The sequence below is a fragment of the Pseudorasbora parva genome, chromosome 3, assembly GCF_024679245.1.
Source record: "Pseudorasbora parva isolate DD20220531a chromosome 3, ASM2467924v1, whole genome shotgun sequence".
NCBI lineage: Eukaryota > Metazoa > Chordata > Actinopteri > Cypriniformes > Gobionidae > Pseudorasbora > Pseudorasbora parva.
In genome coordinates, this window is record NC_090174.1 from 31,267,432 (window position 1) to 31,288,472 (window position 21,041).

At 36.6% G+C, this 21,041-nt stretch overlaps 1 protein-coding gene across 1 annotated transcript in view; it reads left to right on the forward strand.

Moving 5' to 3' along the window:
* Window positions 1-10,398: 10,398 nt before the first annotated feature.
* The window catches only part of rasgef1ba (RasGEF domain family, member 1Ba), an 88,099-nt gene continuing 77,456 nt past the window's right edge, over window positions 10,399-21,041 (forward strand). The window contains exon 1 of the mRNA XM_067438417.1: window positions 10,399-10,716. Within this exon, the coding sequence (XP_067294518.1) occupies window positions 10,648-10,716 (69 nt within the window). The 5' untranslated portion in view covers window positions 10,399-10,647. The remainder of the gene's footprint in view (window positions 10,717-21,041) is intronic.

The following is a 21,041-nucleotide window of genomic DNA, read 5'->3' on the forward strand; positions in this document are numbered from 1 at the left end:
TATTGTCCTGCAAATTGACTTTACAAAAAAAAAAAAAGTGGCCAAAGACTCTCCAAAAGGATCACAGTAGAACTACAGAAATGTTGAGTCTTGTGATCAGAAAGCATTAAAAACAGCACCTACATCACCACATGTTTTTTGAGAGTTTCCAGAAAAATTCTCTACTCATCCAAAAACAAACTCCAGCATATTCAGTTTAAGAGATGACTGAAACTTTAAACGGGACCAGCTTCTATGGTCGGATGAAACTAAAAAAGAGCTTTTTGGCAACAAACCTATGGAGCGAAGCGGATGGCTTGAAAGTCTGCAGTGCAGGCAGGGTAGAGTAGAGGCTGAAGCTGGACGGACGAGGGAGCCCGGTGGAGCCGTAAAGACGACGGCCTCTGGTGGAGCTGAGGGAGGGAGGAAGGGTAGAAGGCGAGAGGCTGGCGGGAAGCTCAAGGCAGGGTTGACATGGTAGCAGAACCAGTGTGTAATAATTGCTGAACTGGGACCTCAAAAGGGTCCCACAGAGTCCTCAAACTCTGCTCAGAATGGTTCCAAATAACAGCCATGTAATCACCTGCGATCTGACCGAACTAGCAGATTTCTTTCTATTTCCCCAGTTGTTTGAAGCTGTCAAGGCCTGGAGCTTTTAGATCAAGCCAACAAAGATGTAGTGAGTGAGAAAAGGAGGGATAATCTTTCTCTCCAGGGCTTGTGTACTTGAAATTCTGACTGTTGAATGAGCTGGTGGCAAATAGTAACTCTGTCTGGAATGGGTCAGTAATTCATTATTAAAATCACTAAATTAAAAATGGAGTGATGTCATTTCTGACTGACTGTTTCACACATATTCGTGTATTTTTGGATGATAATAATAAGAAAACTTTTAAATACTTTGTCATTTTACTGACAATATTTTCAAGCGATTTACTACTTATTTTAATACAATAATATAGAAAGGGCCAAGGGGGTGTAACTTTCTAGGGAGTATCCATGTCAGTGTCCACAGTTTGGATGAAGTGATTTCCTTTAATATGACCGATTGTTCACATACCTTTATCCCTGATTTCCTCCGCGGCAAGTCTTTGACATTACTCATTAATGCAGTGGAAGTAACCTTGCAGATGATGTGGGCTGAGACTCCTGCGAGTCTCTGAATTATTGAAATAAATTAAGATGCAGCACAGATGTGAAGTGTGCCGTATGCATGTTTATCTTAGTGTGTGGACTGGGATGTGGGTATTTGGCTACATTAATATTAATAATGTTTTTCCCCTTCTTACAAACACACACACACACACACACACACACACACACACACACACACACACACACACACACACACACACACACACACACACACACACACACACACACACACACACACACACACACACACACACACACACACACACACACACACACACACAGCTTGGTATGAAAGCGAACATAAAAAACCGTAGCTGCAAAAATTCATGGATAAAAAAAGTTCAAAGCCAAAAAAATCACTTGACAGCTGACAGTAATCACTAAACTTCAGACACTTCTAAGACGCTCTGCCCAGTGGCTTCATTTGCCCCTTACATTCAGTCATATTTGTTTAAAAGCTACAAGCTTGTCTTTACTCATTGCCAGAGTATGTGCCACCAGCATCTCTCTGGTAGTGAATATAGAACGAGAGCAGCAGGCTTTGAGTGTGGATGAACTGCCTGAAGCTCATTTGCTAATGGTGTTCTCACACTGAAGGCAGCGGGGGCGATAAATCAGGTGCTGCTGCACTGCACCATCATTGCTGCAGTCACTCCTGCTTTATGGGCCTATATCCAAAATGGCAGTTTGACACACGGCATATCCGCAATTTTGAGATGGAAAGAGAAAAAGAAATGCCGTCGTAAGTGTCAGGCACTTTGCGGCATCATTAAGCATCTCAGCAGGACATGAGGGATGAGAGAGAGAGAGAGAAAGCCAGAAAAAGAGGATGTCTGAGATTATATCTACAATCTCCCACATGACAGGTTTTTACTGTCACATACAGATGCAGATGCGAAGGCCTTCAGAATTTCCTTTCATCTTTTTTAACCCTCTTGAACTCGTCCCTGAAGAGATTTTATAGCAGGGGGTCAGTCTGTGTGCTGTGAGACATGATATTCTGCACTCTACAGCTGTGAGACCATATGGAGCATCTTCAGGGCACAACATGGAATCTGTCTAAAACCCCATTTATTAAAATCACTACACGCTTTGGAGCTCATAGCTCACATTGTCTTCTTATAAACTCTGTATAAAGAGTACCTGAAAACCTTACAGATACTTTATAGTGAAAATGACTCCATTACAAATTAGGGTACAACAGGGCTTAAGGCGCACCTTGTGCTTTTCAGTACTCCTGTCTCCTATAATGTATGATATACAAATAATATATGCATTTGTATTGAACTTTTATGGAGCAACATATTTTGTGTGAAAATAAATCATAATAGTTTATTTTATTTAAAAATCTTAAAAATGTACTTGGGGTAAAAGGCTCACCAGCATGGGGCAAAAGGGACACTACTATATTGATTAATATGTTATTAATAATGTCTAAGTTAATACTTGTTCAAAAAAATCACTTAAGCAAAGTTTTAACAATTTTCTGTTTATTTTGATGAATAAAAATAATAATTTTTGATCAATAAATATGCTGTCATTAAAATATGTTAAGAAATATATCTGAAAAATATAGAAATGAAATCATTTAAAAAGTAAAGATTCTGAAAGCACTAAAGGAGATACCATAATAATTAAATATATTTTAACAGTAGTAACTTATATTTTAAATAACTTATAACTATATTTTATATTTTATTATACAGGTGTATAATAAAATAATAACTTTCTGAGATCCCGAATTTGTCATTTTTCTAGCTGTCAGTTATAGTCATGAAAATTAAAAGAAATAAACATTTGAAATATATCAGTCAGTGTGTAATGAATGAATATAGCAAGTTTCCCTTTATGAATGGAATTATTGAAATAAATCAACTTATTGATGATATTCTAATTATATTACCAGTACCTGTATAATATGATTAATATCACATTTTTAAATCTGATGGTTTCATTATTTCTAAGGTGGACACCCAACGTAATATATGATTCTTACAATCTGAATCTAACATGTCATGTCAACAAATGTTAGCCGTCTATTATCATGTTGAATATACGGTGTTGCATCAACTTTGCGCTGCTTCTTGTGATCGCGTCAAAAATGCATCTTGAAAAGTGGATGTTTTGGAAAATGCTGAACAGTTGCAGTACCTTCAGGCTCAGCCCTGTAGTTGGCGATATTGCTTCTTTTGTTGCAGAAATAATGCTGCAGAAAAGTTAGGTGCCATGGAAAATGTAATGCATAATTTCATTACTCATCACTAATGCATTGTGCTTTATATATAAATTTAGATTTGTGATAGATTTTTTGATAGATTTCAAAAATGTAGTCAGAATAAAAGCCGCTAATATATTTGATACTTAGTTAAATAAACTAGCCAAAAAATACTCAAGTACAGTAACTATATACTGTAATTATACTCTACAGTCTACAACACTATCAACTGCAATATTTGGAATTCTGGTTGATCATTTCAGTCAAGTAAGCGGTTTAGTCAGTGTGTGAATATGTGTTCGTGTAATTAGTCTGCGGCAGCCGGTTGAACAGCAGGCCACCTGCACATGAAAAGCAGAGGAACACCTGTCTCCACTGAGCCTGCTCCCTCCAATGAGACCCACTAGAGCAGAGTCAAAACCTTGACACTGCAGAGACCCCGCAGGGGGGACACATACTGAGGAAAAGGAAAGAGAGTGCATTTTGTTGGTTTCTTTATCTAATGCTTTTAGTTTAGCATGTATTGGGATTCTCAAATGGGGTTCACAAACCACTGTTTAAATCCCAGTTGTGCAGGTGCTGGGACATGATGTAACACTCTGTTAAAATGAGCCCCTATTAGAACTATGCTATTATATTCTATACTTTTATGAATTATTTCGGGAAACCATGAGCAAATAGTGAATATTGACAATTAAATAAAGCAACAAAAAAACAACAACAACAACAAAAAACAAAAACAAAAAACAAGACAGATCTGATATTATTGTAATCCTGCTATATCTGTATCAGTTGAGATTGTTCTTTAATGCTGATCATAACAGCAGAAGACACGAGCCATGTTTAAATCCCAGTTGTGCAGGTGCTGATGTAACACTGTGTTAAAATGAGCCCCTATTAGAACTATGCTATAATATTCTATACTTTTATGAATTATTTTGGAAATCATGAGCAAATAGTGAATATTGACAATGTTCAGAAATTATTTGATATTATTATGTTTTGATCTATGCTTAGCTGTATTTGTGTTTGTTGTCAATCTCAAAAATGTTTATATTTTTAATTATTAAAAAATCCCATTATTTTATATTTTAAGTTTTTTATTTAAGTTAATAATTGTATTTTATTGACAAAATATTTTAGTTTGTCTTTGATATATATATTTTTATTATATCCGTATCCGGTAACATTTTAAGCTGTCATTTGGTCATGTTATGTTCCCCTCACATGTTATAATGTACCCACCTATGGGGCATGTTGTCATATTTCACTTACATTCTTTCAGGTTAAATCAAGAAAGAAGTATTGTAACAAAACCACATACTTGTACTAGACATGTCAAATTAATGTGAGGAAAAAATAAATACTCTGAACTCCAAGCGGATTTACACAAACTGAGTCAAAAAGCGTTGTTGTGCCCTGCTCTCCCATAAGTATATTTAACGTGTAACATTCAATTTCCGTCCAGTCTAATCTTTTGCGTTTGACTTGAATGACAACTGATAATGTCATTTGGGCCTTTCTGGATTACAATCCGCCATCAAAATGATTTGTTTAATTACTCCAGCTGCTGTGAGAAAAGGCTATAAATGATCCTCACACATGCAACACTGCTACTAGCCAGACTCTTATTTTTATGAATACACACGTGACGTAATGACGCAAAGACATGCTCGAATTTCCCGCGGAAATCCACCATATAGTATATTACAAGCTTACCATTATGAATGGTTTAAGATAAGGAGATAGTTTTGAATAATGGCTTTTTATGTACTTGTTCAAAAATTGATTTTGGATTTTTTTTTTGACTGCAGACTTACTATTTTTAGACAAAAAAATGTAGACAAAAAAATCCTATTTTGAAAGGTTATACATTATCCCATCAACTATACATCTACATACCAAATACATAAATGCATGACTATGAAATATAGTAAAAAAATTAAAAAAACGATTATAGTATTTTAATGTGTGAAGACAATAGTCACTTGCTGTATATTATATATATATATATATATATATATATATATATATATATATATATATATATATATATATATATATATATATATATATATATATATATATATATATATAATATATTTGACGACACAGAACTGTGCTGTTGACCAATGAGAATTCCAGCAGTATTCCAGAGAGAATTGTGTAATGTCTATGACATTATACAAATACAACACAAAAATGTAAGATCACAGTGTAATTGATGTTCTGAGGAACTGTGTGTTTTTAAGGAACACTGCAAGCTTGGTATTATAACAGTCAATGTCACGAGAAAGCAAATGCAGTATTACCATGGAGACCTCTTTCAGCTGCTTGGATACCAGAGAATTTAAAGCTGAGAACATGACAAAGCTGTCTGACAGTGAATTGGATGCCTATGACACCACATAAAAAATATTCACACATCTACAGAAATAGGACAGGTTCATAAATACAAATATCTGTCAAATCCAACAGTCATAAAGGTATTTAACAAATGTTTTAGTGTTGATTATCAGTGTAGTGAAATAAACCTAGAGCAAACTGTATTTAAAATACGTTTATTTCATACCAAGTAATTTACTGACATATTGTTTGAGACTTACTAATATAAATTATAATTACTATTATAATTCAAATTTATTTGGAGTATTAATTTTTCACAAACTGCACATTTCTTAATATTAAGCCTAACATCTGTTTTAATATCACTATTAGTAAAGATTGTATGATTACTGCATAATATCAATCTTAAAATGCAAGATATTTAAAGGGGGGGTGAAATGCTGTTTCATGCATACTGATCTTTTTACACTGTTAAAGACTTGGAATCCCATACTAAACATAGACAAAGTTTCAAAAGTTAAGGTGGACGTTTGATGGGAGTATTTCTTTGTCAAAAATACTACTTCCGGTTAGTCATAAGTTTCGGCAAGTTTTTTGCGATCATGCGTCCCCTTGACGTTAATGGGGGCGGAATTTCCTTGTATGGGTCTTACGGACAATTCTACCGGAAGCGCGTGAGAGAGAGAGAGGGAGAGAGCGAAAGTAACAGGCTACCCCCATCAAAGCGCTGGCTTGTAGGATGCTGGACAGGTGATGTGCACATAACAATGTCACCAAAAAAGCGCGTTTTTGGTTGCCAGACCAAGACAGTCCTGCACAGATTCCCCAAAAACCCCGCGTTAAGGCAACAGTGGATGTAATTTGCTTTTCCGGATCAGCAACTAAGTTGCGCGAATGTTTATATCTGTTCGCTGCATTTCGGTGCCGACTGTTTCATAAACAAGGCCCAGCTCGACGCCGGATTTTCCCGATCGCCTAATGCTGAAGGATGGAGCAGTCCCAACGTTAGAACCGCAGGCGGTGAGTAAGACTGATTCAAATGTCTGTGTTTTTTGCCTATGCTCATCAAGTAGCCCAAACATGATCACGTATAGTTAATTGATCAATGGAGCATGCGATGTGTAGTGCGTGTACATTTGTTTAGCTGGCCACTATATGTGTAACTTTATGTTTGTGTATTGTAAAAGCACTCCAAACAACAATACACAAAGAGGGGGGAAATATGTTGAACTAAATAAGCACGCTTCTTCATTCAAATGCGCTACTATTCCGTGTCTTTCTATGTAAACACTAACTTAACCTGCCGTGCAAAACCAGTCCGCTTACTGTCTACACAAACCACGCGTAAACACACACACACACGTGCACAACTGCACTTCCCACATGTACACCTTCAAAGACAAAAATACGAGGATATAATTCAAGTATAAATATGTAAATAACACAAGCCGCTAAGCATATTATATAGTTAGTGTATAACTTGTACCACATAGAGACGTCCTGCTCTAGTCGTTTTTGCTGCTGCTCCTGTTCAACTGCAGCCTCTGGGTCTGATTCCGGATCATAGATGTATGGCTGTATCTGATTAAAAGCCATATTTTTATTTTGAATAAAGTTTTTTTCCCGCTGTTAGGGATGACACAGCTTTACGACGCACTCGACTCTTTACGACGCACATGTCATTATTTAGCTCCGCTCACACGATACGCCCCCACCCGCTCGGCTTTTTTCGGAAAGACTCGGAACAGCGCATCTTTCTTATATAATTATAAAAAAAATAAAGACTTTTCGGAGATATGCAGGATGCAATGCTACTCTATAGGTACTCAAGATTGACATGACACTGACTGAAACTGAGTGTTTCACCCCCCCTTGTGTGGTCATGAAAGGTCACTGTAAACAGATGGGACTCTGGGTGTAAGAGTGAATGAAGGATTAGACAGCATTAGATACCTGCTGCTGTCAATAAAACAGAGGGGAACAAACTAACTGTAATAGAAATAAACCTCATGCCAGATGTTAAGTGAAGGCTTTTTTCAGAGGCGCAGCAGCTCGAGCCTTAGGACGCGTGAATTTGAATTTTTGACAGCGATGGCAAACCACACTTTGCATCAGATGTATCACAGACTGCCAGCCACACACATGCCACTGGGCAACCATTTGATTTGTGATTCTCAGTCACATTTGATTAACATTAAAGTGTGATTTATGATTTCATGCCAGGGACAGTGTGAGTCTCTTTATCTTGCTGTTCTGTTTGCATTATGTATGTTCACCAATCCATCAGTCAATGTTAAAAAGCTCTGAACACATTTAGGAGCCCATCTGAACTCAGTGTTTTTACCCATTTAGGTCATCTCCAGGACACGAGGAAAGAAGGTCTCCAGAGACCTCAACCACTCATGGACTGCTCTCGCATCAGTAGGCTGTTGAATTACAACTTCAAATGGCATAATGACTGAACACCAGTCAATCTATCAGCACCACACTTGAATAGTCACACTCTACAGTATAAATAATGCTAATGCTATACAAATATAGCCCATATGACTTTTGGGTTATTTTCTACAGGGAACAGACTGAATTTTAAAGTCAGCATGAATCGAAAGTTGTAATAGTCTTTTCTTCCCTATTGTGACTTACACTATATTGCCAAAAGTATTGGGATACAATTCAGGTGTTCCAGTCACTTCCATAGCACAGCTGTATAAAACACTGTTGTGTTCTCTGGAGTGATGAATCACGCTTCTCTGCCTGGAAATCCAATGGCCAAGTCTGTGTTTGGCGGTTGCCAGGAGAACGGTACTTGTCTGACTGCATTGTACCAAGTATAAAGTTTGGTGGAGGGGGGATTATGGTGTGGGGTTTGTTTTTTAGGGGTTGGGGCGTGGCCCCTTAGATCCAGTGAAAGGGAATTTTAATGATTCAGCATACTAAGACATTTTGGACAATTTCATGCTTCCAACTTTGTGGGAACAGTTTGGAGATGGTCCCTTCCAAAGCAAGGCCCAAAAAGACATGTATGAGTGAGTTTGGAGTGTAGGAACTTGACTGGCCTGCACAACCCAATTGAACACCTTTGGGATGAATTAGAGTGGAGACAGCAAGCCAGGCCTTCTTGTTCAAATGCTTTGAAGAGTTAAAGCTGTTATAGCTGCATGCAAAGGGTGGGCCAACTCCATATTAAACCCTATGGGTTAAGAATGGGATGCCATTGTTCACACTTATCATGTTTGGTCCGATTAAATCGAACCCTGGTGCGACTGCTTGTTTAATGCGGTTCATTTCATAAATGGTTCATTTCATTCCTAAAACGAACCCTGGTGACCGAGACCGCTAAAAAGATGGGTCTCGGTCCGCTTCCAAACAAACTCTGGCGCGTTTCGATTGATATATGAACGCAACACGGACCAAAGACATGTAAACGAACCAAAAACCGGACTTAATGTCACAAGATGTGATGCATAGTCAGCTGATTTGACGACGCGGAAAGATCGGTGTATCCAAAATGAATAACATTAACGTTAGAGGGCAAACTTAGAGCAATGAGGAAGTGCCTCATCAACATTTGGTCTGTGTTTCGAAAATGCAAGGAAAAACGCACAAAAAGCATACCTGGTTCTTCTCATCAAAGGACCTGTGTTGCCCATTTGTCGGTACAGATGACAGAACTGCCATCTCTTTTTTGCATACAACGGATGAAATCCTGGTGCTGTTTTAAATGGTTTGAACATTTTATGAGCTCTTCATGAGTTCTCAGCTGGTAAAAAATAATGCCATATGTACATGCATAAAATGATCGCTTTTAATCCAGCACACAGCATTGTTTTGAATGTTCGGTAAGCGAGCTCCTACGTCATATAAGAGGACCATTCAGGTTGTGACCGTCTCCCTATGCCTTTGGTTCGGTAACTTTAGGTTCGCTGTTAAAAATGCCAGTGTGAACGCTAAGCGGACCAGAACTATATGTTTTGTTTTTGTTTTTTGGTCCGGACCAAACGAACCAAACTATCTGAACTACAAGTGTGAACGCACCCTAAAGTTCAAGTGCATGTAAAGTCAGCCATCCCAAAATTTTTGGCAATAAAGTGTATATCCAAGAGTGAAACAGCAATCAGAATTAATTGCCCAAAAGGCAAAATGTCTTTATCAAACAAACACAATGATTTATCTCTCATCCACCTGCGATTGATTGGAATGTTATTTTTGATAGTTGATAGTTTTGATAGTTATTTTTGTTAAAGTTTGTCATAGTAGACCATCTGTGACCATGATAGACTGAACATACTCAAAAGAAAGATGCACAGACAGGCGAGAAAATATTGGGCCTCACTTATTAAAATATAATAATTTTGCACACTCCAAAACTGACACTGACACCAATTAGCATGTCATCTAATCTGCAATGTATGATCCTAAATATATCATCTTTTCAACAGGTTTATTAGGCAAGGTTTATTTAATTTGTGCGCAAATGAAGGCTTCGACGTGTGGTTTCCGAAAAACAGCAGCACAGCCTATATCCTAGGCCCTACTGCTGATATCATAATAATAACAGCCGGAAAACTTTCTTTAGATAGATTCAAGAAAGGCAACCTGTCGGAGCTTTACATCTGTGTATCTGGCGTCCCTCATTGATCCCTCTCCAGCTCTCTAGCTCTCTCCCTCCCCTACACGAGAATTACAAGTGGCATGAGCTCGACTCTACTGCGCTCGCGAGCCGCTGTATGCAGACACACGCGCTCTTCTCTAGACAAAGACAATGAGCTGTCACACCTTTAAAACGAGTCCTATGAGTTCGGACTGAAAGAAATGCAGAAAGGAAAATCCAAAGAGCGAAGGAAACCGCTATAGGAAATCGCTGCTGGAACAAGACTACCTGTGGGCTCTGTAGTGATAACAGCCAGCGGAGTTTACAATCTATACCGGCGAAACACACAACACATATTTATATGGCAAAGTTCCTCGCCGAGCTGCTGGGATGTACACTGCCCGAAAAAAGACCATCTCCAATGTTCGAGGTGAGATTAAAGTCTGTTTGTTTTCATGTTAGGAATTGTTAGTGTTAGACCAATCGTTTCATTATCTGGGATTTTTTTTAAATGTTTGATGTTACAGCGATTTATATTGGTTTACTTGCTGTTTAATTAAAAAAAAAAAAAAGCATCTTAATCTGGTTGTTTAAGCCATTAAAGTGATGCTCGGGTTAGTGGAGGCAGACTGGTCCCTTTACAGCAGTTTGTTAATGCTGCAGCCACACAATGGGTGGCTCACCTGAGCAGTGAAAAATGGTTCAAGCCTATAAAATAAATTAGTCTAAGCTATGTATTTGTTTAGCTAAAAAGATTTTCATGTATAAAACAGTGTGTTCAGGTGGATATGATATGAAACATAAAATGCCTTGATGACCTTAAGAAGCTGCAGATTGTATTAGGGTCAGTGTATCAGGAGAAATTGCACCTGTACACAACATATGGGGAGAGGGATGGCTTGAAGTGATGTCTCTTTCCAAAAGGTCAATTTAATACATTTAGTCAAAACAAAGCCTAACAACCATAAAACTAATGTACTGCAAATCATGTGATCCTTGGACTATTTAATATGAAAACTGCATGAATCGATCTGATTCTTTTCCTTTACTGGTGTGCTTTGCGCTGCTGCTTCTGTGCAGTCAATGGATTATGAATAAGCACAAATAGGCCTTCTTTGTATCCTGCCTATGGTAAAACCCCCACATGTGTGCGTTCACCTTGTGAGATGTCTTATTAAAATATGTTTGTTTGGATGGTTTGTTTATCATATCAGCAGCTTCTTGTTTTTCTTTTTAATCCCCTAGATCAAGCTATTTTAAACCAGTGTGTGAGCACCAGATGAATATGCTTTTCAATTATCTCTTAAAATGTGTTGCTGATGGTCATAATCGGCCTGTAATGGCAGTTACAGTGAGTGAAGAACAACTGCAGCACGGTGGTGTTGAGGGATTAGCGTCCGGGCCGTTATATAAGAGAATATTCTTTTTGGATCTGCACAAAGCCATCAGATCAGCCTTTTGCCTCTAATCTCATCATGCCTTTCTTCCCCTGTGTTGCTGTTTGTATTTTAAATTCTCTGTGTGTCTTCTTGTCTCCTGCTGTTTTGAATTAATCTTAATTGATCTTTAACTTGATTAGTGAATGTTGTAAGAATAACAGGCCTATAGAGGTGTTTAAGTTGTCTCAAATTTAGGTCTGTTGAAGTCAGTTTGTTTTTGTTTTGTGTTATAGGTGTTTTGGCTTAGTTTGGGTTAGAGCACAGGTTCTCAAACGGGGCCCATTGGGGGTCTTGGTTAAAGTAAAGCAGCACTGGTTTCTGTTGATAAAAAAACAAACTGTTTTCATAATTTCTGCAGAAATACTTTAGGAAATATTATAGCCATATGGGTGGTTAGGGTTAGGATCAAAAGGGTTGAGAGCCACTGGGTTAGAGATAAGTGGTTTATGTCTGGGCTTGTTGTATTGGTGGTTTTAAAATGTACATGGTTTGGATTGTGTGTGCTTGTAGCTTACTTTGGTTCAGGTTTTAGCTTTCTAAAAATGTTCTGTAAAAGAGTAGAAATGATTTGAGAGTGTGGGTTGTCAGATTACTGTGGTGTGGTGTATGTAGGAGCTGAATGTTGAGTTGGCTCAGATCTGGTCCTCATTAGTGTCCTGTGGTCACTTGTTTGACACTCAGCATGAGATTGAGTCAGGCAAGGTGAGCACACATGGGCGCACACACAAACATCGCAGACACCCACACTTTGCCCCCCACATGCACACATGGCTGCTTGAAGTTTCGCTGCTTGAACTATTATTATTATTATTATTATTTTAATACCTAAAATTCATAAAATCTCTAAATGAAACATAGTCAAAATTTTTATTGGAAACAAGTTAGGTGTATGAATGACAGCCTGCCAAGATAAACAAAATAAAATGCACCTCTGCTTCAAATATATATAGAATCTGATATGCGGAGCATATTTGTTGTATTTATAAGTGTATTTCCCTGTTGTATATTTATTCTACACCATAAACTGTTGTGTTGGAAATAACTAAATTTAAGTTTTTTGCACTTCTGAGTCGAATATGACAATCCCAACCATGGGTTGTGTAAACCTATCTTGTTTTTACCTCATACATGAGTTCATATTTCCAGATTAACTTAAATCCTGTAAAAAAAAAAAGAAAAAAGAAAAAAAAGAAGTAAAATACTCTACACAATCACTGTGTTGCCCAACAGGCTCAAACCTGCACAATTTTTTAGTGTATTTTTTTAAAATACAGCAATACAATACCATAATAAAAGGATTTTCATCAGGTAATTGTCTGATCTGGCCAAGGGCACCATGTAAGTCAGGACTGCCACTACATCTGTCAGACATCTTTCAGTTGTTTCGAATAATAGTAAAAGCACCCAAACAAATGTCAACTTCATAAATTAATTTTGAGATATGGAGGGATAAGAAAGCAAGAAGAGTCCCATCCTGAGAGGAGTTTTCATTTGCAGGGCATTATGCTCTCAGCTTCACTCCTAATCAGAACCACGTCAGGATGTCAGTGTTCCTGACAGGCCATTTCATAGTGGACACTGAAATGCTGCCAGACAGAACTGAACCCATTTCTTCCCTTAAACTGAAAATTGCTAAGTAACTGACTCAACTAGAGTGAGCTTAGATAAGACTGGACCTTATAACAAGGATTTATGCTGCAACCTCTGTCCTTTTGACCTTTTTATGTCGCAGCTTTCTCTAAAGTTAAAGCTGTTATCAGTTAGGTTTAAACACATTTTTTATGATCACAAGTTTTTTATATGCAAAATCTTAAGTTTAACTAAACTAGTCACTCACAATGTGCTTTCTCCCTAGTTTCATCCATCCAAACAAGGTACAGAACTTTAAAAAAACTTGATTTAATATTGAACAACAGGGCTATAGGCTCCTTTGATTAGATTTTTCTCTAAAACACTATAGCATAGCATAAAAACTTGCCGCAACATTTTACAATACAACCGCATTTGATGCATGTGGAAATTTGGCTGATCCTTGACTTGATCGCGGGCAGCAACACAAAGTTAATTCTGCGCTAATTTGTGCCAATATTTTGCATTTTTAAAATGTTGTAGATTTAAGTAGCAAATAAAAATCACTATCATTGTTGAATATATTTTGAGACAAAGGTCTTCTTAATGATTTTCAGTTTTGTTCAAGCTAATTTAAGCAACAGTTTTTCAATAATGGAAAAATATGTAAAAGTATGGCATTTGAGAGAAAATGGATATCTGCTTTTGGGGCAAAAGGCACTATATATTCAACATGATAATTAACAGCTGACTAACTTTAACATTTGACATGTTAGATTCAGAACCAGGCATAAGTTGCACGGGTATATCTGTGGCAATAGCCAACAATTGTAGGGGTCAAAATTATAGATTTTTCTTTTATGCTAAAAATCATTATAGGATACTAAGTAAAGATCATGTTCCATGAAGATATTTTGTAAATGTTGCCTTAAAAATATCAAAAAGGTATTATTAGTATTAATATTCTATTAATATATGCTAAGGACTTAATTTGGATAACTTTAAAGGCATTTTTCCAAATATTTTACTTTTTTTGCACTCTCATACTCCAGATTTTCAAATAGTTGTATCTCGGCCAAATATTGTCCAATCAATTGAAAGCTTGTTTATTGTATAAATCCATATTTCAAAAAATTGACCCTTATATGACTGGTTTTATGGTCCAGTCACATATATTAAGTTGGGTTTCCACCTGAGAGATAATCACCATATTTATAATAAGTCCATCGTATTTAAACAATATATTAATCATATCATATCATATAAAATATGATTTAATGTTACTACTGTAAATCTATATTCAATTATTATGGGATTACATTCAATGCTTTCAGAATATTTACTTTTTAAAATATTTCCCTCTCTCTCTCTCTATATATATATATATATATGTATATATATATATATATTGTGTTTAAAATATACTTTCATTATATTTATATATATTGTGTTTAAAATATACTTTCATTATATATATATATATATATATATATATGTATATATCTTTATCTTTATTTTTATAAAATAATTAATTTGTGTTTAAAATATACTTTCATTATATATATATATATATATATATATATATATATATATATATATATATATATATATATATATATATATATATATATATATATATATATATGTATATATATATATATATATATATATATATATATATATATATATATATATATATATATATATATATATATATAATGAAAGTATATTTTAAACACAAATTAATTATTTTACATTAAACATTTTGGAACTATTATGTAGAGTTTTAGTGGAAACCTTTTCTCTTAAGTGCATCCACTGTGAGGCAGTGTTTACAGAAGCAATCTTAAAAGTGAGAACCTGTGTGTGTGTGTGTGTGTGTGTGTGTGTGTGTGTGTGTGTGTGTGTCTTTTGTTGTTTTGACATTGAAATCTGCTTAATATGTTGGTTTCATGCAGAAGTGCCTTGAAGAAAACGTGATGCTTACAATAATTACCAGAACAATTGGTCATTAATACTTCCATACATGCATAAATGAGTGTGACCACTGGATATTTTAGATGTGAGTTCTCAAAGATATGGAGGTTACAGACAGATCAGCATACAGAAGCAGGAAAGACGATGCCTGATCAGCATATTTCACTTGTAATTTCTGCATATATTTTAGGGATAACTCAGAGACATTCACTGGAAGATAACAAGATTTTCAGACATGGAAGCAAGTGATCTTTAAAATGTCAAAATGTTCTCAAAACATCTGTAAGAAAAGTTACAGATTCAACCGAATATGCAGCTTATTATTTTTTACAATATATACATAACTTAACGGTTATGAAAGACTGCACAAATTACTATACACTCAAAATTCTCGAATGCATCGATGAAACACATCTGTGTAACTGATGTCAGTTTTCTCATCGCTCATCTCTGATCTGTCAGTTTTTCCTTGTCCCTCTGTCATTTTTAGAATGTAATATAAGTTGTAGGATAGAACGAGACATAAAGCACCTAGATTTGAATGGATTTTCAGTATGCAGAACAACAGGATGGTGAAGGCCAAACCTTTGTTTGAAACATGGTGCCTACCCACTCGTTCACTCAAAAGTCTGTTGGTGGAAGGTAAATGCATGGACAGTTAAATGTCCTTCAGCATTGAATGTGCTTTGTTTCTCCAGCTGTATAGCTGAAACTAGCATGTTTGTGTTTAAACATGGTTGACTAAATAATATGCAACGTAATGGCTTTCACGGGCCACAATCAGTCATGAGTTAACAACAAAACCCTTTTTTTAGGGAAAGGAATATATTTATGCTGAGTAGTCATGTGTATTTCGTTTTTTGTCTTCATTCAGGGTTGGTGGTCAAGCATCTGTGTTGCTTTGTAAATACAGCTCTGTCTGTATCACTGTTGTTGTTGTTTTTCTATGACTGAGTATGTTTAAGTTAGAAATGCATTTTACCTCATTTCCTTTTTTATTACCTTTATGCTTATTTATTTATTTATTTATTTGGGTCAAAAACTCTGTGTTGGGTTAGTTCACCTAAAAATGAACATTCTGTCATGAATTACCCTCATGTCATTCAAAACCTGTTAAAATAAGTTCTAGCCTATCAGTCTCCTACGCAGATTCCGTTGTAAATAGTGCAGCGTCCTTGAGATCTACGGCAGCCGATGGTGTTTACGCGAGCACCACGATGCATGCGTGTAATGATGATGACGCGCACACTGTTTCAAACTAGAACAAAATTGTTGAATAAATTCGTTATTTTTATTTTATTTTTTTGCGCAAAATGTATTCTCATTGCTTCATAAAATGAAGGTTGAACCCCTGGAGTCACATGGACTATTTTAACAATGTGTTTACTACCTTTCTGGACCATGAAAGTGTAATAATTTGTTACATTCACATAGCCTTTTTCTGGGTACTCAAAGCGCTTTACATGGAAGGAGGAGAATCTCCTCAACCACCACCAATGTGTAGCATCCACCTGGATGATGCGACAGCAGCCATATTGCGGCAGAACGCCCACTATACACACCTGCTTATTGGTGGAGACGAGACCGAGTGAAGAAGCCAATCGGAATATGGGGAGGTCATAAAGGACAGAGGCCAATGGACATTTTGGACAGGATACCGGGGTTACACCCCGACTCTTTTCCGAAGGACATCCTGGGATTTTTTGTGACTGCAGAGAGCCAGGACCTTGGTTTAACATCTCATCTGATGGACGGTTCTTGTTACAGTATAGTGTCCCTATCACTATAAAAATATCTTACGGGTTGAGCGGCATGAGGGTGAGTAATTAATGACAGAATAATTTTTTTGGGGGGTGAACTAACCTTCACCTAAAATTTACCCTCATTCATGTAATTCCAATTTGTATGACTTTCATGGAGCACAAGAGAAGTTATATAAAAGGTCATGTGCTTTTTTCCATTGGATGAAAGGGAACTATAACCACCCTTTTATTACCATTTTCAAAGTGTTAGTTAAATCAAGATCGAAGAAAATTTTTCAAGGATCACCAATCGTGAATTTCTCAAACCCTGAAATGTATTAAAAATTTGTGGCTTCAATTACATGATTATTAAGTAGCATTAAAAGCCATGTTTTATTGCAAATTATTAATCGCTGTCTTAAACCGTTAAGGTTTATAATACCATCCTAATTGCAACTTTGAAAAAATATGGAAATTGTTCACAGTAATGTGGCTTATAATAATTACAATCTTGATAATAGCAAATATAATGGTTTGAATTACGTTTTAACATTATTATGTGCTTCTCATGTAGGAATGATTTCATTTTCAGTGTATTCTCTGAGGTCTGCGTTTAGTATGTGCAGTTCTTTTCTGCTGAAAGGGCTTTGAAGGCTTTATCTTTCTTTGCGCCTATTAGAGTTTTTAATTGACCTTCGTTGACTCTTATCTGAGGCAATTTCCATTTTAATGACAGAGTTTGGACTTTAGGGTAACATATCCCTCTTTCTTGGGCATTATTGTGTCTTTTTACTTGAAGACATACCCATACTGATAAGAGAGTATAGTTATACCCAGACCTTTTTCTTTTTTGCCTTTTTTTTGTGTGGCCGGGCCTTGTATGCTCACTATGGTGATCACCCATCATAGTTATTTACTAAGATACACAGAAATGGTTATCTTCAGATTCTCTGACACGCATTTAACGCTCTTATTTTTTCATTATAAATTTCTTCTTTCCTCTCACAGTGAATTCATTTGGAGATTGTTTTCTCTGGGAAAACGGGTTTGTTTCCACAGCATAATCTCATCAAACAATGCTTCCCTTGGAGACCTTCTCCTCCTGATGCCGTGTGTCAATCTTCTTTGTGTCTCGTTAGTCATGAACAAAGGCCCGCTCAATCCACCTGCTGTATGGAATGGGGAATCATCAGGCCCAAGGTCTCAAAAGAGAGACATGTCACTCACACATAACAAGCTAATCAGCAAAGATCTTGGCGCCGAATTACGCGAAGGGGCTTACAATCTTAAAGGTGCTTGCCAAAAAGATTTTTAATGAACATTTGGTTGCCTGCATATTGTAGCTAATGCCTCTTGTGCTTTCATAAGCAGCTGTGTTTATAAATCATGGGAAGATCCGTCAACCTAAATAATAATAGGCTAATTTGCACAAACCTTGGTTAATTTGTATAAACTCTGTCCTCTAAAATACGCCACAAGGGGGCTCTGTACGTTTCTAAACGTTGTCTAAAGACCCGCTTTGGAAGGTGGAGGGATAACTATCAAGTCATAAATTAACTAGTGCATTACAACACTCTGTTTAATGTGTTAGAAATGTTTTGCCTTTCATTGTAGAAAACATATTGAGAATGGGGTCCAAATGTCATCATTTATGTCATCATTATCATTAGTTCTTTTTTGGGTTTAAAAATGTAAAATAACTCAATCTCTTGCCAGTGAGATTGCTATAGTTGAATATGACTTTATCATTGCTTTTTGTAATTATATAAACTCCAATACTCCAGCGAGCCTTCAAGAGCAAGACTGGAGCAGTAAAATATCACATTGTCTTTCTCTCAAGACCTTTCTCAAGATGTCAAGGTAATTTATCCTGAACTGTAAAAAAAGACCCTCGACGTTATTCAGTCCTTTTGTTTTATGAGGCATTTTCTGTGCATTAGCTGCCTGTCACACACTGTGAGAGAGGACTCACAGCTGGGCAGGCCAGGGGTGAGCAGACACTGTCAGGACGTCAGATGTTAGTGCACTGATGGGACCTCAGCCTGCCGTATCTCATCCCCATGACAGCCATGCACTCCGTCACCCTGACGCTGATAAAATGGATGCCCGCTGGATGGAGTGGCTCTGTGCTATCCACACTTTCACCAGGCTCGCATCAGCCAAGGTCAGCTTTATGTAAGTGCTGGTGCTCATCTGCTTGAAAAGAAGGGAATGAAAAGGGATGGTGAGTGATAATGTGGTAATATACCTCCTGTTTAGATAGTGGAACTGCTTTTAAGAAAATATTTATATTAATTCTGTCAGCAAATTCCAAAAGTCCTCTGAAATGCTCTGCATAGCTTTCTTTGACCCTGATGAAGAAACACTTTGGTATTTAATTGTCTACAAGTGTCTCCAAAGCAGCTGTTGCTATGAAAGTATTATCAACAGCTTTACTTCTTCATATAAACCTCAAAAGTAAAAGTAGGCATATATATGCGATACTATTTTGTGTGTGTATATATATATTATAATTTTTATGTATTTATTTTTTGTTGTTGTTGTATATTATACTTGTAAGTGTGGTAAAGAACCCAAACTCCATCATGTGACAGAATGGAGAAAAAAAACTTTGGGAGAAACCAGGTTCAGTCAGGGGGGCAGCTCTCCTCTGGCCAATGAGCACACAAGCTCATTGGCTACTGATACAGCAGGAACCAATCAGCTGTCCACTATAGAGAGTGATTGCAAGCAGGTTGAAATAGCCTATTTCTTCCAGAGAAACTGTTATTGAGATGATTTTATGAATGTAAATTGATATCCCTCTCTAAGTATCTTGTAGCCCTGTGAATTAAAGTACTCATGAAATCAAAATTGACCCTATTTACTTTATAAATGTTATTTACCTAGCATATATTACAGGTCTTTCTTAGGGTGAACAATAATTCTGTGCAAGGTCTGGAAACGGTGTTCCTTCTCAGATGATGTCGTTTGATGGGTCAGTTAAACCCAGCCTGATCTGCTGGCGATTTGATTTCACCCTGCAACTCAATCTGGAAACCCGTACATTTATTTCTGCCGCTTCTGTTACACTTTTGCTTTTTTTTTTTTCACTTTTTGGGAACCAGTCACAGACCGGCTCATCCACCATGACAGATAGCCTAGATGAGAAACGATAGGTTGTTGCCTGTTGATCACGCCTATTGTGGTCTGATTGGTTGAAGGACTATCCAATTGCGTAGAGAGTTATTTGAATAATGCCCGTTGATCCCACCTCTTGTGCAGTAGAAAATACAGCGCAGACTCACCAGACCAATGGAGACGCCCCTCGCTGCAGCCTGTAGCACGATGATGTAGCTGGATAAGATCCAATACGAACTGGATGGTGGATCGTTATGGCAATGTCATAGCCTACCGATCTCTGGGTTAACTTATAATGCGTATGCGCCAGTCCAAATGTATTTTATTATTGTATATAGATGATGTTCTAAACTGTGTAGTTGTAGTACTGATAAATAGTATTAAGTAATTAATTGATGAATAAATTATCTTTTCATAAATGTGATGCTTAAATTATCCTAGTTTCGCTGTACATGCATGCAAAACAGTTCAAATTTTAAAATATTCTGATCATACTTGCTGTTGAGTGGAAGGAAACATGAGTCAAGTAATGTAACACGATCTGTAAAGAACTTAAAATACAAGTAGCCTTCAAATTCAAGGAAAAAGGCAAAACGTGTGTCCTGATGGCGTGATCATGTTATTAATCATTATTTTTGCGCGAGCGGTTTGAGTATTTATGTATATATTGCGCATCCAGTACGTGTTGGATCTGATCCAGTACGTAATCGTGCTACAGGCTTCAGTGAGGACTTGGATCAATGTTCAATTTTAAATTGGTCTGGTGATAGCCAGACATATATGTATGTATGTATGTATGTATGTATGTATGTATGTATGTATGTATGTATGTATGTATGTATGTATGTATGTATGTATATGTGTATATATGTGTATATATGTGTATATATGTGTATATATGTATATAT